We start from the raw sequence: 16,588 nt of genomic DNA on the forward strand, positions 1-16,588 counted from the left end.
TGTCATAAACGTTTATGACTTGTTTATAATATTTATGACACGTTCATGACAGTGTCATGTCACTCTTATGTAGATACCTTCAAGTAAAGTGTAACCAAATTTTCTGTGACGGCTAGATTTTCTGGAGCCTAAATACAGAGCCAACAGGACATGCAGTCTAGTTTTCTCTCAGACCACTTGAATTACAATATGTTGAAAGATTATTATGAAATGTTTGCCCAATGACGGCAAAAATGAAGTGCTTATCACAGTTTTAAATGACCAAAGGGATGTTATGGTATAATTTGTAGCAACAGAAAAATCATGCAACCAATATCTGAAGAAAAAGAAAGCAGGAGAAGCAGGGTAGGTTATGTTTCACACTATTCATGTGATAAGCTCCCTCATTTCATTCACCGCAACCCCTTTTCATCCCTGGGTTTTGCTATACACACTATCTATCCACACACAAACACACATGTAAAGATAAATTCTTAGTGACACGCACTCTTGTTCGATTTCTCTGCTCCGTATCTTCCTCTTCTCCTCCTCATCATCTGCTGCAGTTACAATCCACGACTGTAGTCTGCTGCTCCCCTCAAACGTAGCCACAGTCTATTCTCCAACATCATAGCATTAAACTCCATTTCCTCTTTGACTTATCTGCTGCCATTTCAATTTGGGCTCAGTACATAGCTTCCCTTCATCCGCAATATACTGCAAGATTCAGCACTTATTCTCCACAGATGATAATAATATGGCAGTTCCAACAGGCAATATGCTTTGCTGGTTTCAGTCCTGGAAAGCAGTTAACAAAGTTGAATTTTACACACGGCTCAGTAAAAAATTAGCACTTACTAGAATATTAATTAATATTATTAAAAATGGGATTTTCATCAAAATTATGCATGAATTGTAGAATCTACATGAGACTCCGTACGTGTTTATGCTTATTTTTATACCATATTATCAAGTTAATATGAACCGAACTAATTTCAGCGACTTATTCAGTGATTTGTGGAGGTTTTCTGATTTTGTACAGCGGGCCACAATTGTAATAAAGTGTGACTTGCAAGACACAGTAATTGAATTCACGGCTGTTACATGGCCCCAAATGAGAAAAGAGTTGTAATGTAGTGTTCGGGTGTAATTCAACAATAACGTATTCCACCGCACAGTCCTATTGACTTTGGCCTTCATCGAGCCATAATTAAATTTTGATTAACACTGACAGAGGGAGATGTTTCTACCCTGGGAGCAATGGGTATAATTTCTAAACATGTTCAATATAACATTGTGATCCTAATTGGAAATCCGTTGTGTGACACACATACATTTAATTAACTTTTGTTCTGTTCAGTTTTCATTCATCCACTTTGATGGCATATGTCTGTCTGTCTAACTACTGTATTTATTTATCTAATTATCTAGAGCAGGGGTTTTCAAAGTCCCCCAAGTGCAACATAAAAGAAAGTTAATGCTAATGTATTTTATCACTCCTATTATTATTACTTGTCTTAATACTATTTGAGGGATAATCATGCTCTAGAATTTGGAACTACATTTCCCATAATTTGGGGTCTCTTGAAACAGGAAGTACAATGCTGCCTCAGATGAGAGACAGGTGGGCTTCAAGTTGAGTCCAGCTTTTTAGCATTTCTTTTTCATTTTTCACTAAAAGTATGCCGAATAAGCTAATAGCAGCTCACGTTTGCTGTGTGCCCATGGATGTACAGACAGCTATCACTGGATTACTTTGATATTCAAAGCGGGATTTTAAGACGTTTATTCAGTGATGGACATCTGAGATAATATCCTCGGGAAGGGTAAGTATATGTAAAAGTACACGTATTGTGTCTGTGTGTTCGAATGTCACTGAGTTACAGTATGACTCTGAGATTGTTGATGCAAAGTAGTCTACGGCAATTGGGTTCTAATATTTTTTTAAAGTAATTAAAAACAAAACAACTCAACTATATGTATAGTAGGATATAATCAATCATACTGTACAGTGCTGTGAGGGTTCTAGTCCTCCCTCTCTCTTCATTTGGTCACATGTTCAACATCACATTAGGCTATGTCTTCTCTCTCAGCTAAAATTGCAATCAGCTGTGTTTGGAATGATTATTATTTCATTCTATTGTAAATATTCTGCTAAGATTTTCTGTATATTTCAATATGGTTGCTGCAGAAATGCACAACATTTGCCATTGTTCTGTTTTGAATGCGTTTTGAACAGTTGTAAAAACAGTGTGTTTGCATTACAAATATGTGCTGCAGGTGGTTGAGTATGAATGAGAAAAGTCTTTCCCCTCACACTTCACAGTTTTGAATATTCTGTATTCTAGAACTAGTTTGATAACTTATGATGTGTAAATCCTGCTTGAATGCTGGTTCTTCTGATAATTGAACCAATTTGATGTATAGGTCTGCAACTCCATTTAACTGAATTTATGATGAGTTTGAATCAATGTGATAATAAACTACAGCCCATGCTGTCTTGAGGCAAGCTTTAAGATTAAATGTAGCCAATGTGTCCACTGGACAGCAAAGCAGGGACATGTAATCCGTACCAGGCAGCAGGATGATAAAAATAAAAACAACCTTTTGCTGTGGTTGGCTCAGCTCAGCAGCAAGGGAAATCATTAGTGTCTGGCTAATACCAAATAGAAAATGGTGTAAAATTATGTGATTATGGTGAGCTGTAAATAAATCCTTTCCGTGACATGCATGTAGAGAGGCGCAGTAATTTCCTTACACAGCTGAGTGATGTTCGGAGGAAATTAGATATTACTGCACTCCCACCGGACATTGATTGATTGATCTGTTTGCTCTTCCATTGAATTCATTTTTGAGTCATTTTGTTGCAGTGTATAGCATGCGGATGAAAACCTGTTAGCCTGTGGTTGCATTTCAGTTAATGCAAACACATTAATGTGTGCATCACAAGTGCATTACATTTTATATACACAGTATATTTTGAATAATGTGTGACACTGAGCCTCAAGCTCTTCACCCCACTTAACTCGGTTTTACATATTTTTGAATAAGGAAATACTATAAATGGGCTTAAAAAGTCCAGTAAATTTTCATTTATATATTACAAATTTGCCTCAGGGGGCTTTACAGTCTTTACATCATACGACACCCCCTGTCGCTTTGGATAAGGAAGAAACCTCAAGAAGAGCAACTGATGTCAAGCTTCTTCCAGGTGTCGCCAAACATCTAGAGCGTGAGCCACGCAACCTCCTCTCCACCATGTCACCTGGAAAGAGGACAGGCTACACAAACACACAAAAAATGAAACTGAAGCAACATGCTTCATGCAATTTTCTTAAGGTGTGACAGCAACTCGTATAGCTAAAACAGAAAAGAACAGAACATTAAAAAGCCTTATTTGTTACAATATAACACTTTCTACTATTTATTTCCCATGCTGAAAAACTTGCTAACAAAACTAAAGTGACTGTACAGTATCTTTTACACAGTGGTGGGATTTTCCCTGCAGTCCTCTGTGGAGTATGTACTGTAGGCACTACACTTTTAGCTTTTAGCATCTGTGCATTTTCAGTTAAATTATGTGGTAACTTTTGTGTAATAAATCCAAAACTGAAATCAAAAGCAAACTCACCCAGGGGAGTTTATTGAGCCCCATAAAGCCCTAACTCACAGCATCTTAAAGTGCTTAGAAGTGCATTATGTCATTACGATTAAAATGCATCAGTTATGAGCTTGAAATATACTGTAAGTTACTTCAGTAACTTTTAGCTCCTACTATCTCCAACAGTGCCATTAGCTACACGCTGAGGTATTAGGTATGCTGCAGCTATCATAATTATATCCGTTATTATATGCCTCTCAACATGCCTCTAATAACGCAGAGCTGGACTGCAGTGATTTTTGTGAGAGCGGGAGAAGGCAAAGCTCCAGTCAGCTGCTGTACTGTATCTGTGAGGAGGCGATATGGGAGTCAAGCTGAGGCGATATGGGAGTCAAGCTGAGCCCCTGGCTCCTGGCACGGTCCTGAGGGGAGCGTTAAAGCAGCCAGGCAGTTCACAATAGCTCTCCAACATAGTGAGGGGGATTGGAAGACATCTATCAGAGAGGCTGGGATGGATGTCAAGTGACTTGGACCTATTTCCCCAGGTGTGCACAGACCCCGGAAAGGAATTCATGAACCAGAGAAACAAATGATGACAGGGACCAAGGCGAGCCACTGTGTAGCCGGAAGCCCAGATGTTTAGCCCAACATCATAAATCTCTGCTGCAATTAAAAAGCATGCAAGAGTTTTAAACAAAGTTTTGATTCAGTTAATTATGAATCATACTCAAAGTAAAAGTGAAGAGAAAGGGAGGGATAGGGACTATAGTTATAAGTCAGTAATGTCCGATGTGCATTTGTTTTTAAATGAATGGCCAAACCTTTGAAATCAATATTCTGTATTCTAGATACATATCCTATTTAAGAGGTTACATTCATAATTCAAGCCATGAATCAATGAGCCTCCAGCAGTTCTTTTCAGAGCAGGAGATGACTCACCATTTGTCAAAAAAAATAATTAACTGAAACTTGCTCTTTGTTGAAAGTTGAATATAGAATATTTTCATATCTGCTGTTCTAGTCAGTCCATTTTGAGTACCCTTTACAAAAGATTACCAAAATGAACTTGATTTCACTTAATAGGAGATGCAAAACAGTGCAATTCAATAGTTAGTATGAGGGGCTGTTTTGAGCTGTGCTTTAGCGCTGCTTTGAAGTTGTACCCGTGTGAAGATGACCTATTTCCCAGAAATGCGGCTCGGCCCCGCTGGAGTGATAGTTTGAGCTGTCACAGTGAGAGGCTGAGGGGTGTTCGCCTGTGGCATTCATAACAGGGATGGCACAGATTTTAACACTTTGACTCAAGAGCCTTTCCCTCCCTCCACCACATACAAGCCAATATTCTGCATTACCCAGAGAGCTGCATTGGTCTATGTGAGCATTTCAAGCATTAAATGTAGTGTATGAGCTGAATAACACTTGTGGATGTGGACTGACTGAAAACAATGTCATAGAAGGAGGGACACTGCATACATTAGGGGAGAAACAATGTCATGGTTCAAATTATTACTGCAAGGGATTTTAAGGAAAGTATTTATAAGATTTGAATATGCTGCAGGGAGGGAATTTTCTTGTTTGTTTTTGTTTTGTTGCAGGACACTGGTGATAATTGCTGCATGTGACTTTCTGGTTTCTGGAAAATGGGAACATTTTATAGATTCATTGATCTCGACTTGAGCTTTTCAAAACTCATTTGTAGGCCTACAAGCTGAATTTTCTGAGATAACGAGCAAAAACAGGAAGATTTGTTGTTTTACACCTGAAGTAGGTGTGTGGTCAGCCTGCTCTAATCCAGTGCGCCACAGAGAGGCACTCGAGCTCCGTCCTGGGACTAAATACATTTATTTGGGTGAAGATGTTATGACCCCGTTCATGAAATCATAAATGAGTGCGACTTGATAATCAGAGGTTTTAAATGAAGGTACATTCAGGTGAAACTCGCGCAGTGTTTGTGCGTAAAACAGCAGCCAGAGAAGTGAAGTGACAGCAGCGCTACAGTAACTGCTCTCTCAGTGCTGGTCACTTCTTATGCAGAGCGCATCTGCGGAGAGTACCGCCGAGCTCTGTGCGTCCTTCATGCGTGAGGACGGTCTGCCAAAAACAGAGCCGAAAGTGTCGAAACATTCATCTTTTGATCTTTTATTTTGTGGAAAATCACCTGGAGTCTGATGGGGATCGAATATCTGATCGGAAACTCCGCGCATCCGCCTGCTGTCTCGCTGTAAGGAGGCATCAGGAAACTGAAGAGGGGAGACAGCGTGTTGTGAATACTGATGAGAGCAACTATTGACACCTTCAGTCCACCGACTGCCGTGCGCCTGGACATAGCTATAGGACATCGGCTTTATTTCGGTCTATCACTTCAGACTGTGAGTCGTCCACTATCCACTTATTTACTAGGTCGGTATCTTCGCCTTATCTTTTTTGCTCCATCCCGGATGTGAAAACTGGCTGCCTGCCATCGGTTCTCCTCGAAGCGCACAGAAAACCAATAGATCTGCCCAATAAAAACCGACTCAGGCGAGACTCGTCTGTGGCTCTGACATGCTGTAAGTTGTTTTATCTGGACATGACCTATAATATGGCTTTGCTGTATCAGAGATTCACCGGGAAGATTAATACGGCCAATTCCTTCCCGCACCCACCTGAGGCCAGTCACCTTCTCAGTGGACAGGTTGCAGACGAGGACAACGCAGCGAAGACCCCTCAGCAACTCGCCGATGGCAGACCTCACATCCAGTACCGCAAGAAATGCTCGAGGGAGGATGAGGATGTAAGACACTTTTACTTTATTAGCCAACATAAAAAAAAAATAATCTCCAGATGTTTAGTTTAGATTGGATACACACTCAGACAGACATGCATTTACAGTATAAACACACACACACACACACACACACACACACACACACACACACACACACACACACACACACACACACACACACACACACACACACACACACACACACACACACACAGAGAGAGTCATAGGCCAAGAGTATATCCCTGGAAAGTTGTAAAAGGTTGTTCTTTATTCTATGGCAGCTTAACGCTTGCTAGAATTTGTTTATTGTGTTTGGTTTGGCATTATAATGTTTGTTTTTTTGTTTTTGTCAAGCTGTCTTCAGATTCTGTTGGATAATAGAGCCTGTGAGCTGGCCTGGTCTCAGTGTGCCTTTTGTCAAATATGAAATCAAAGGTGATAAAATTTCTCTGATTTTTTTTCTGAGTATCCACCTCATTGACATGTCTCCAACAGATTAGGATGATGTGATTCTCTGTAGATTTTGTGTGTCTGTAGGGAGAGCCTGCGCTTTCCTCTGGCGCTGTCTGTGGTGCTGAAATTGCAAAGCAAAATCATTCGGTCATAAACTGTGGCAAAACATGGATGTAGTCTGTGATGTCACCCCCAGTGATTTTAAAGCTTTGATTTGAGTTTTTGTGCTGGTCACCATCTTGGCAGTGAATGCACTGGAAAAGAAAATCTAAATTTAGTCAAAAAGGGAATACGTCTACAGGAATGTTGGGCCTCTTGGATGAGTTGTGAAATTGTCTTCAAGACCAAACACCAGCTTCAGTAGAGTTTGACCTGCTACTGCTTATTCAGTTTGTATTTTTAAAGATAACTTGCACTTTTGTTGGATAGGAATCTTATCCAGTTTGGAGCTACTCAAACTGCAGCAACAATGAGAGGATGTGTAGCTTAAGACGCTGATTTGGTTTGGTCCATTACGTTTGGTCATGTTGTTGTAGGTACATCATTGCCATTATTATTGTTCAAACATATATCTTCAAGTGACATACAATTGAATAAGGATCCCTCATATAAGATATGTGGCCTATAATTTACACGTTTACACGTTTAGCCTCATAACTATTACATGTTATCCGAATACATATCCGATACATATCCAAATTTCTTTCTTTTAGACAGAGTACTTATGGTTTACGGTCCCAGAACACTATTTCATTGAATGTACCTCAAGCCCAGACAGAGTTGGACAGAGTTGTTCAAAAAGGCTTTCATGTTTGCTGCACCTTCTATTTGGAATGACCTAAAACACTCAAACTACAGTGTCTAATTTCCTTAAAATGATTTTAAAGGTTATGTTAAAACCATAGAACATGAGTCCATCCACACGTGCAAATGTTTTAATTAATGGCACTTGTATTTAATTGAAATGCACTTGAGTTGTCTTTGCCTCTTTTGTGTTTGTTTTGTGATTGTAAATTGTTTTATATGTAATTAATTTGTTCTGCTATCTTGGCCAGGTCTCTCTTGAAAAAGAGATTTTATATCTCAATGAGACTAACCTGGTTAAATAAAGGTTAAATAAAAATAAAAATAAAAGATGTGCCTAATGAAAATAAGGCTTTGCTTTTGCCTACTGGATGGACATATAGTATTTGTAGAACTTTATACCACTTTGAGTTGTGCAGGTTGTATTTCCAACAGTTTATTTCTCTAGGAATGTACACACAGCAGTTTATCAAAATGAAACATATTGCACAACTCCTCTCCAACTGACAATGCTTTATTCTACAAACCTTTTTGGCTATCTTGCCTTCATCATGATGGTTGTTTCTGGTTTCTTTGTATAGTCTTTTTTTCCCTAACTAAACAACTCCGAGGCAGATATTCACTAATTAGCCCTCCTTGAACCAAAGATGAGAAACCAACAAGTGAACATAGCTGCTTTAGTATTTGGTTTGCCTGAAAAATTGTATACTTTTTGCCTTTATTATTAAGGCCTTATGAAGTGACTTGTAAACTTAACACGTGTGTTTTGCTTGTTTGCAGATGACACTAGTTCAAACCTACAGCAAACAGTGTGCCTGACTGGCCTTTTATCTTTAAATAGCTGAACCTCTAAATTATTGATGTCTGTCACATGAAGAATCAAGTGATAAGGTTGGCAACGGGCCAAACACTGACACTGCTTGGGCTGTCAACAACAACACCTAGGCTGGACATAGTGCTCGCCATTTTAGGTGTGTGACCAGGAGGTTGTTGTGCTGCTGGATTTCCAACATATTTATTAGGTTTGCAACATTAACCTTGAGGTCACCTTTAGTCCTGATGTCCCGCTGAGTCGTGCTAGAGCATGAAATTGCCTTTAGCCTCAGGAGATGAGGAGACCATTTCAAGGAGTGCTATTTCCACCCCCCTCCTCCCTCAGAAAAAGTTGTAATGGCTATCGTTGTTTCCATTTATTTTGCAGAAGGAAAGGGCACAAATTGACTTGGAAATGTCATTAATTTAATTGAAATATATCCAAATATTTACCTGTCCTCGAAAAAAATGGAAATAATTAAATTTTTTGTTAAAACTGTTTATTAATTTGTGTACTGCAGCGCTCATTGCCTGTGTGTGTGTTGTGGGATTGACTAATTATTGCTGCACTCTGTGTGTAATCATCAGTGTTTTGTGGTTGAGTCACCTAGGGAGACGTCTGCAGTAGTTCTTTTCCCTCGTCAGTACCATTTACTGCAAATAGAAACCCACACCCAAGAGTCCTTAATTAACTGTTGTTGTATGTAAAGGTGAAAAAACGCTGATATTTTACATTCAGACTGAAGTCCTGGGACACTTTTATGATCCGGCCTGTATTGACTTTTTCTTTATGCAGAGAAAATGTAAGCATTTCTCTCTGTTTGTGTCTCACATTGAAAGAGGACATATGACTATACAGGCATCCGAGTATACAAAGGTCTATCGCGTGACAAAGTAATTATTCATCCAGGTTCTCACTGAAATACTTCAACTTCATTTTGTAATTCAAGTATTTGTTATTAACTTTCCCAACACATAAATGCAATAATGAAAACCCTTACAGGACATTATTAAAGAACTGATAAAAGAACAAATTTGTGCACATAATAGTAGGCAATACCAATAAAATAAGACAAACCAATAAACATAAAAAATACAATGGAATGCGATACACATACAAAATTTAAATGAAAATGATTAGTCCTTATAATCAGAGATTCAAAGGAGGTAATGCCCTTCAATAATCAATGGCCATCTGACTCTTCCTATGGCAGACCACAATTTTACTTGGCTGGTGTCACCACTTCCTTCATCTCAGCTCCTATTGTTTTTGATTTAGTGATCTAAACAGTCTCTACGTGCTTTTAGAGTTTTGGGATTCATTACCTGTCCGTTTTCTAGATGAGTTTAACATTTTAATGATTATAATTAAGGCACATCACAGGTTCCTGCCTCAAGCTAGATCTCAGAACACTTGCTGTGCTTTAATCACTGATTTCAGCTACTGGCTTGTATCGTAATTCCATTGATAAATTTATACTTAATCATATTAAATATATATTTATACTGTTAATCATCACAGAAATTTATGTTTTATAAGCAAACGTAACATTTTTACTTACAATACCTAAACCTTGCTGCTTGCTTATTGTGATTGTGTGATGGCAACTGTGAATTTATGTTTAACTAAGCACTAGTCATTAGTGAAAAGCTCATTTCCCACAGTACTATCTGAGATTGGCAAACTTCTCTATAATGCATTCGTATTTTTTTCTCTCCTAGGCTACAGATGTTTGATAAAAAAGTATACTAGAAAATTTGTTTTAATTTTACTTTTAATGGGCTTGGCTTGCTTGAAATATATGTATGACAGAAAGTGAGGCTGGTGGCAAACATCAAGGTTGCATATCTGGGGGATGAACACAAAGCACTCTAAGCTATGAGATTTCTCTTTCTCTAGAGATTACTGGATTGTTTATATAGTGTAACCATTGTATGTATTAGCTGGGCATTGTAGAGGTCATCCTGTTGAGCGTCATTGTACCTGCTTGGCTGTCATCTTTAAACTAATTTGCTTAAGTTAAACATTAGTAAAATTCCCCACAAAGGTAAAACCCCGTCTGCATAACTGTGTTATCCTGTTTTGACTCGCAGGAAACTGGAGATCAAAAGGAGTGAATCATAAATTACCCTGTGTGATTTAAGTGTAAAATGTTATTCAGATACTACTGCCAAGGGCTGACACGCACACGCACACACACACACACACACACACACACACACACACACACACACACACACACACACACACACACACACACACACACACCCACACACACACACACACACACACACACACACACACAGAGACACACACCACGCACACTGTGCCTTCTACTCACAGATACTGCAGATCTTTGCTTCCTTTGAGGTCCGGAAGCTCAGATAAATCAGCCAGACAGAGCTCAACAAGAGCAGCCAGATACAAAAAAAAAGAAGACAGCAGCGAGCGTTATCTCTGTGGCCGAACTAACTGTGTATGCTTCAGGTGACGACTAACTGATAACTGATGGCCGCCAATGGCTTAGTTACCCGCTGCACTCATCCAAAAATGAACATCGACAGTCGTAAGTGAGGTGTTGTGATCACGTTTTACCTGCTGTTTTATCTGAAAATGGCACACGCAAAGTTACTTGATCATGGAAAATTGTGTATAACCTTATACTGTTACCTCATCACTGTAAGAAAAAACATAAATGGTCAGTTCTTAAATATCTGTCTCTTTAGCTGCTAAATGCTTCCCTATGTTCACCAACTGGTCGCTTACTTTGTCTATGTGCTGTTTGGTGCTAAGCAGGGAGCACAATGTAATCAAAGTGGTGAGAGTAAACCAAAACAGTAAAGTTGTGGGCACGTAAACCTAAACAGTGAGCTGAGGGATGAGGGGAACTGCAGAGTTTGTGATCTCTTCTCATTTGATGCATTGTCAATATAGAAATATTGATGATAATAGCTGTAAGGTCTTAAGCTTAAACTTAATAACAAATTTGGGTCTAAATAAAAGATGCAATAGTGTTTATTTTTAAGAGCACTTTTAAAAAAACACATTACAAAGTGCCTCACACAGGGCAACAAAAATTTAACCAAAATAATAAAAGCTATTTACAGGTAAATAAAAACACCTTTTATCATAAAATAAGGTAAAACTAAATCAAATGAAAGACAATTAAAGAAAGAAACTCAATGCAAGGTCGCTGACCATTTAAAAATGCACGCAGGAAAGGGCACACAAGGCAAACGTGCTGTCACCCAGGCAGCGCAGCTCCTCCCTAAGGACAGCACAGCATCCTCAGCAGGACCTTTTTCTCAGTGTTGCCATGGTTGCAAAGGTGGAGAGGGTGAGGCTGCATAAGCTCTGGGAAAACGCACGCCGCTGCTCGCTGGCGACTCTGACTGCCATCTGGAGATGAAGCAGCTCTCACATTGCACACTGAGCGCCCTGTGCTGGTGTCATGCAACATGCTACCTCCACCGTAATGAGAATTTGCGTGTTTTTTTTTCCTCCTCCATTCTGAAAACAGTCATTCCCGTTTGGCCTCTAATGAAGCCTCTCCTGTTTCAGGGGCTTGGTTGCTGCTGACAGACTTATTCACTATCGACCTGTCTTTGTTTTTGTTTTTTATGCTTCTCTGTTCCCAGAGGGCATCCCAACAGGTCCTCCATCCCCCACCCGAGCACCTCACCGCTCTGTTGACAAGCCATCGATCATCCCCCGCCACACTGCCCTTCCCCCACCACCTCCACGGACCTGTCAACGTTGCGTCAGCAGGCAGATGCCTCGCTGGAAGGCTGTGTCTCTTCCTCTTGATGATTTACTGTATTATTACACAAGCTGACAGTGGATATTAGTCAGTGTTTAAATACAGAGGAGCCTTATTGCTCCCTGATGAGACGAGGATCCTGCAGAATGGATGACACTGACTGAGTTTCAGTCTCGTGGTAGATTTTCTGCTCTAAAGATCATGTGAAGTAACAAACAAATCATCGACTGTCATCAAGCCCCCTTGCAGGCAGTTTTATTCACATCACATTTGAAATCCTCTTCACTTATCACTGATAACAGGAGCTGTAATCTGTGTGGTTCAAATGTAGTCAGTTACATATTCATGCAGTAATAAAATCACTCCTTTTTGTCATTTTTGACATTCTGCTTCTTGATGGCAGTCATATCCCCTCCCTGCTTTTCACAGATTAGCTCACTCCACAGATGTAACTTCACAGTGGATCTTAAAAATGTCTTTTTAACTTTGTGTGTGTGCGTGTGTGTGTGTGTGTGTGTGTGTGTGTGTGTGTGTGTGTGTTTGTGTGTCGCTAAATATATCTGCCTTTTAATTCAGCTCGTTCCTATTGCCTTTTCTTTGTGTTGATGTCTCTGTTTAATGTTTATAATGTCAGGCTATATTTTCTGTGTTTTCCTTTTGAGGATTAGCTTTTGTTGTTGCGTGGTTGATTAATGGCAGTGTAGCTATTTTGGAGGGAGGAAAGAGCAAGTATTGTAGATCAAGCGTTAGTGTATTCCTTTTTCTGCCAAATAGTTTTAATCCAGTGGATTGTGATTTCATATTTCATTGATGTTTAAAATGCCAAACACATGCAGGAAATAGCTTTTTCCATGCACTGTTTCTGTTTTACCACTAGAGACTGTTGTGTTCCAATCAATGCACCAACTCTACACTACTGTACACTTTAACATATAGTACAGTAGATAAGCTCAGGCTTTGGCTCTGGTTCACACAGACTCAGACAGAGTATTTGAACCTGCTGTACCACCAGTACTAATAAAGCCTTAAATCATACTTGTATTAAAAAACAAAACAAAGAAAAGTTGCTCTGGTTTCCTACGCAGCTTCTGTAACTAAAACTAACCAGCTGCCACAGCTAAACGTGTCTCATCCAGATCCAGGAATATAATGTCACCTCTCATTAGGATTGGAAAGGTTATATGGTCACCTTGCAACATCAGCCACATTGAGGGATTTCTGACCTGCACACACAAACAAAAGCCTTTTCTGGCATAGACAGGCAAGAGAGCATCAGTGCAATGCCTAACTGGCACATTTAATTCAAGAGGGGGGCAAAGATCAAATGATCATATCGGTTGCAGAAGGTGTGCTGTGAAATCAAACATTTGTTCGACTGTGTCTTTGAGCAAGGCCCTGGATCCTCCCTTTTACTGACTCATCTTCTGTTACTGTGCAGCAACAAATATACCTTTATCTAATCAAAAGAGAAAATAATCTGGAGCTGATCATTAATAATGGAGACAGAACTTTAAAGCAAGTGAAGGAAATTTCTGTCGGCTAGAATTAGAGCAGCAGAGTAGAGCTGCCATTTCTCCCGAGCCCTCTCACAATCTTTTCTCTGGGCTGAGACCAGGAAGCAGTAAACTGTTGTGTCACACGGGCAGATTCGCTTATCGACCACGCCATGATACAGCAGCGACACACCCCTGGGAAACACGCACGCACTCAGACACACACGCATGAACATAATTGAACTGGTACAAAAATACACAGAATGGCGAAGCAGGAGGGCAGAGCTGCAAAGTCAACAGTGTCATATCACTGTAGTAAATCCTTAAGATGAAACAACAACAGAAGCAACAAGTAACTGTAGCTTTTGTACATTTGCAGCAACAGTGTCACTGCAGAGGGAAAAGATAGCTTGTGTTGGTGTTTAGACGACTGTATTGATGCAGTAGCTGTTCTTTAGTATCAAATCTGGTTAGCTCCTTCATGATTTTTCGTCCTTCTAGCAACACCATTGGCCTCATTCGCTCAAATAGAGACGATACGCTTACTGACTTTCTTGCAGAGAGTTAAATGAGATGGATACCACTCTCATGTCGGTCCGTTAAGGATGAAGCTACAGCCAGCTGTGGGTTAGCTTAGCTTAGACTGGAAACAGCTAAAGCTCAACATGTTATATATAATTTGTTTAATTCATATAAATAACAGTTGCCAAGTTACAACAATCCCAAAAAAAGAAAGAACTAATTTAAATTTGATTGATTCTTTAAATCTAAATATATGCAAGGAACGCTGTACACTTGGTGTACAACTCTTGCAGATACTGTATTACTGTCATTGCATGATAGCAGGTGCAACTAATAAAATGTAATGATAGCTGTGTTCCATTGAGAAAAGCAGCTATTATGGATGTAGTTACCTGTGTTTAAGAAGTCAAATTGTCTGCTGCGACAGAAGTCTGTTGGTATTAGTTCGGCCCTCTCCTGCCTCCGGGCTCTGGGTTAGTCTTCTGATGAATAACACATGAGATTGGTTTTCATATTGCGCCCTCGCCAGATCTTCCTTTCTGTGCATTCTAGTCTTGTCAAGGAGTGACAGGAGAGAAAAGTTTTGTTCCTCCAGCCATGAAGGTGGGTTTATAGCTTGTTAAATTGGTTGTGTGTGTGTGTGTGTGTGTGTGTGTGTGTGTGTGTGTGTGTGTGTCTGCTAACTTATCTCTTGTGTACAGGCACATGTAGGCCAGTGTTAGACCTACATGAGAGCTTTTTTCTATTAAGCACATTCTGTATTGCGCAGCTTTTCCTACATCATCATCTCCAGTCAATATTTCTCTCCTGTTCCTCTATGCCAGGAGTCAGGAGTCTGAATGAGACCCAGAGCTCCGGGAACGGGAGTAAAAAGATTGCTTTTCTCTGAGCTGGGAGTCAAGGGCTGACTTGACTGTGATGATGTTCATTGTGGAGCTCACATGGAGCAGAACAGAGATGGGGGAGATAATGATTGTTTGGTATAGCGGAGGTGGAGAGAACAGGGAGCGCTATTGAGTGATTCGCTATTCTGGAGCTGGAAGCCTGTCAAATCGTACCCGATCAAAGACAGGAAAGCCGAACTGCGATGACTGATGTTCCTCCCCTCACCAGATTGGCTGTTGCATCATGGGAATACAGAAATTTTATTGCTGAATGTGTTGAGGAAGGCATCTTTAGACAAACATACACACCTCATCAGCTTCACAGAGAAAGCTATATTTCTGTCCTTATGTCTGACTTTCTGTCAGCTTGATCTTATAACTTGATATCCATAATGTTTTATTGTTGGATAGACCTCAACCTGAACAAAGTTGATTCAATTTTGACATAATATGCATCTGGAAATCCCACTTTTTGACCTTTGAGCAGAAATCATGTAGATATTTTTTGCCAGCTTCCACTGGCATATTTTAGGGTAAAGAAAATGTTGTCTTAAATTTGTATTAATTGAATTTTTTGGTCACTTGATTTACTCATCAAGCAGACATGGAACAACATTAGCATTCACTTGGAGTCGTGTTTCTGGCCACCTGATGAAAGTCAAATATTCTCTCTTTTTTAGCTCTATTTATGGCCTCTTACCAACTCCTGAGGGAAACATCAGGTTATTAAGCACCAGGCTGGGTAAGTTGAGTACAGTGGGTTATAGAGCTTTTTCACTGTACAACCACTGCAGAGGAAACTGCAGAGTCAGGTGACCATTATCTGTGGATTCGGCACTACAGGAATGTAAAAAATATTGGTTAGTGCTGCTTTAAGTTATGTTGTAGGAATGACTTACATTGGTGTAATATAATTTGGAGAAGTGTGTGGTTCCTGGGTATTTCTAGTTTACAGATACAAGCATATTCTGTCTTCATTGTTCTTTTTTAATCATTCATGAGCAAAAGAAGCTCACCAGGTAGAGAATCCAGCAGCAGTCACATTTAAATTTCTGCAAAGCCTCAAGGGCACAGATAGTATGTGCACTTGGTGACACCTTACAGGTATTAGCTTCACTGGGTCACGGCGTCTCTTTGACCTCTCGTGTTCATGGAATTATAGCCTGCATCAGCCTGTAGCTAGGAGAAATGCTTTTTATCAATCCAGAAAGGTGGTGTTGTGGGTAAATTGTTCCTGGGAGAAAAGTACAGGGAAGACAGGATAAATAACCCTGGGTAAAAAGCACCATAAAGTGGCCTAGCTCTGTGTGTGGTGTGTAATGCTGATCTGTGCTGAATGGCAAGATACAGCTAATGGCTCAGGTAAGTGGTTCAGTGCTGATTGTTGTGAAGGGGCCAAGAGCTTTGGCTCATCCTTCTTCGCTATCCTCCTCTGGAGTTGTGTTTCAGAGATTAGAAAGATGTCGACGGCTGTCGGGCTCCCTGTTCTGCCTGGTTCTCCCTCGGGGCTC

General features: G+C 40.0%; 1 protein-coding gene across 6 annotated transcripts in view; it reads left to right on the forward strand.

Annotated features, from left to right (window-relative positions):
• LOC120567964 (dipeptidyl aminopeptidase-like protein 6) overlaps positions 1-16,588 on the forward strand; it is an 89,017-nt gene that overhangs the window by 12,372 nt on the left and 60,057 nt on the right. The window contains exon 1 of one of the 6 annotated variants that reach the window (XM_039815091.1): positions 5,631-6,353. The exons of 4 other annotated variants lie outside the window; for them this stretch is intronic. In XM_039815091.1, coding sequence (XP_039671025.1) covers positions 6,150-6,353 — 204 coding nt within the window. In that variant the 5' untranslated portion in view covers positions 5,631-6,149. Of the gene's footprint in view, positions 1-5,630; positions 6,354-16,588 lie in introns of those variants that run through there. One more of the 6 variants, XM_039815085.1, reaches the window with a different exon arrangement.

Source organism: Perca fluviatilis, chromosome 11 (genome assembly GCF_010015445.1).
Source record: "Perca fluviatilis chromosome 11, GENO_Pfluv_1.0, whole genome shotgun sequence".
NCBI classification, from domain to species: Eukaryota; Metazoa; Chordata; class Actinopteri; order Perciformes; family Percidae; genus Perca; species Perca fluviatilis.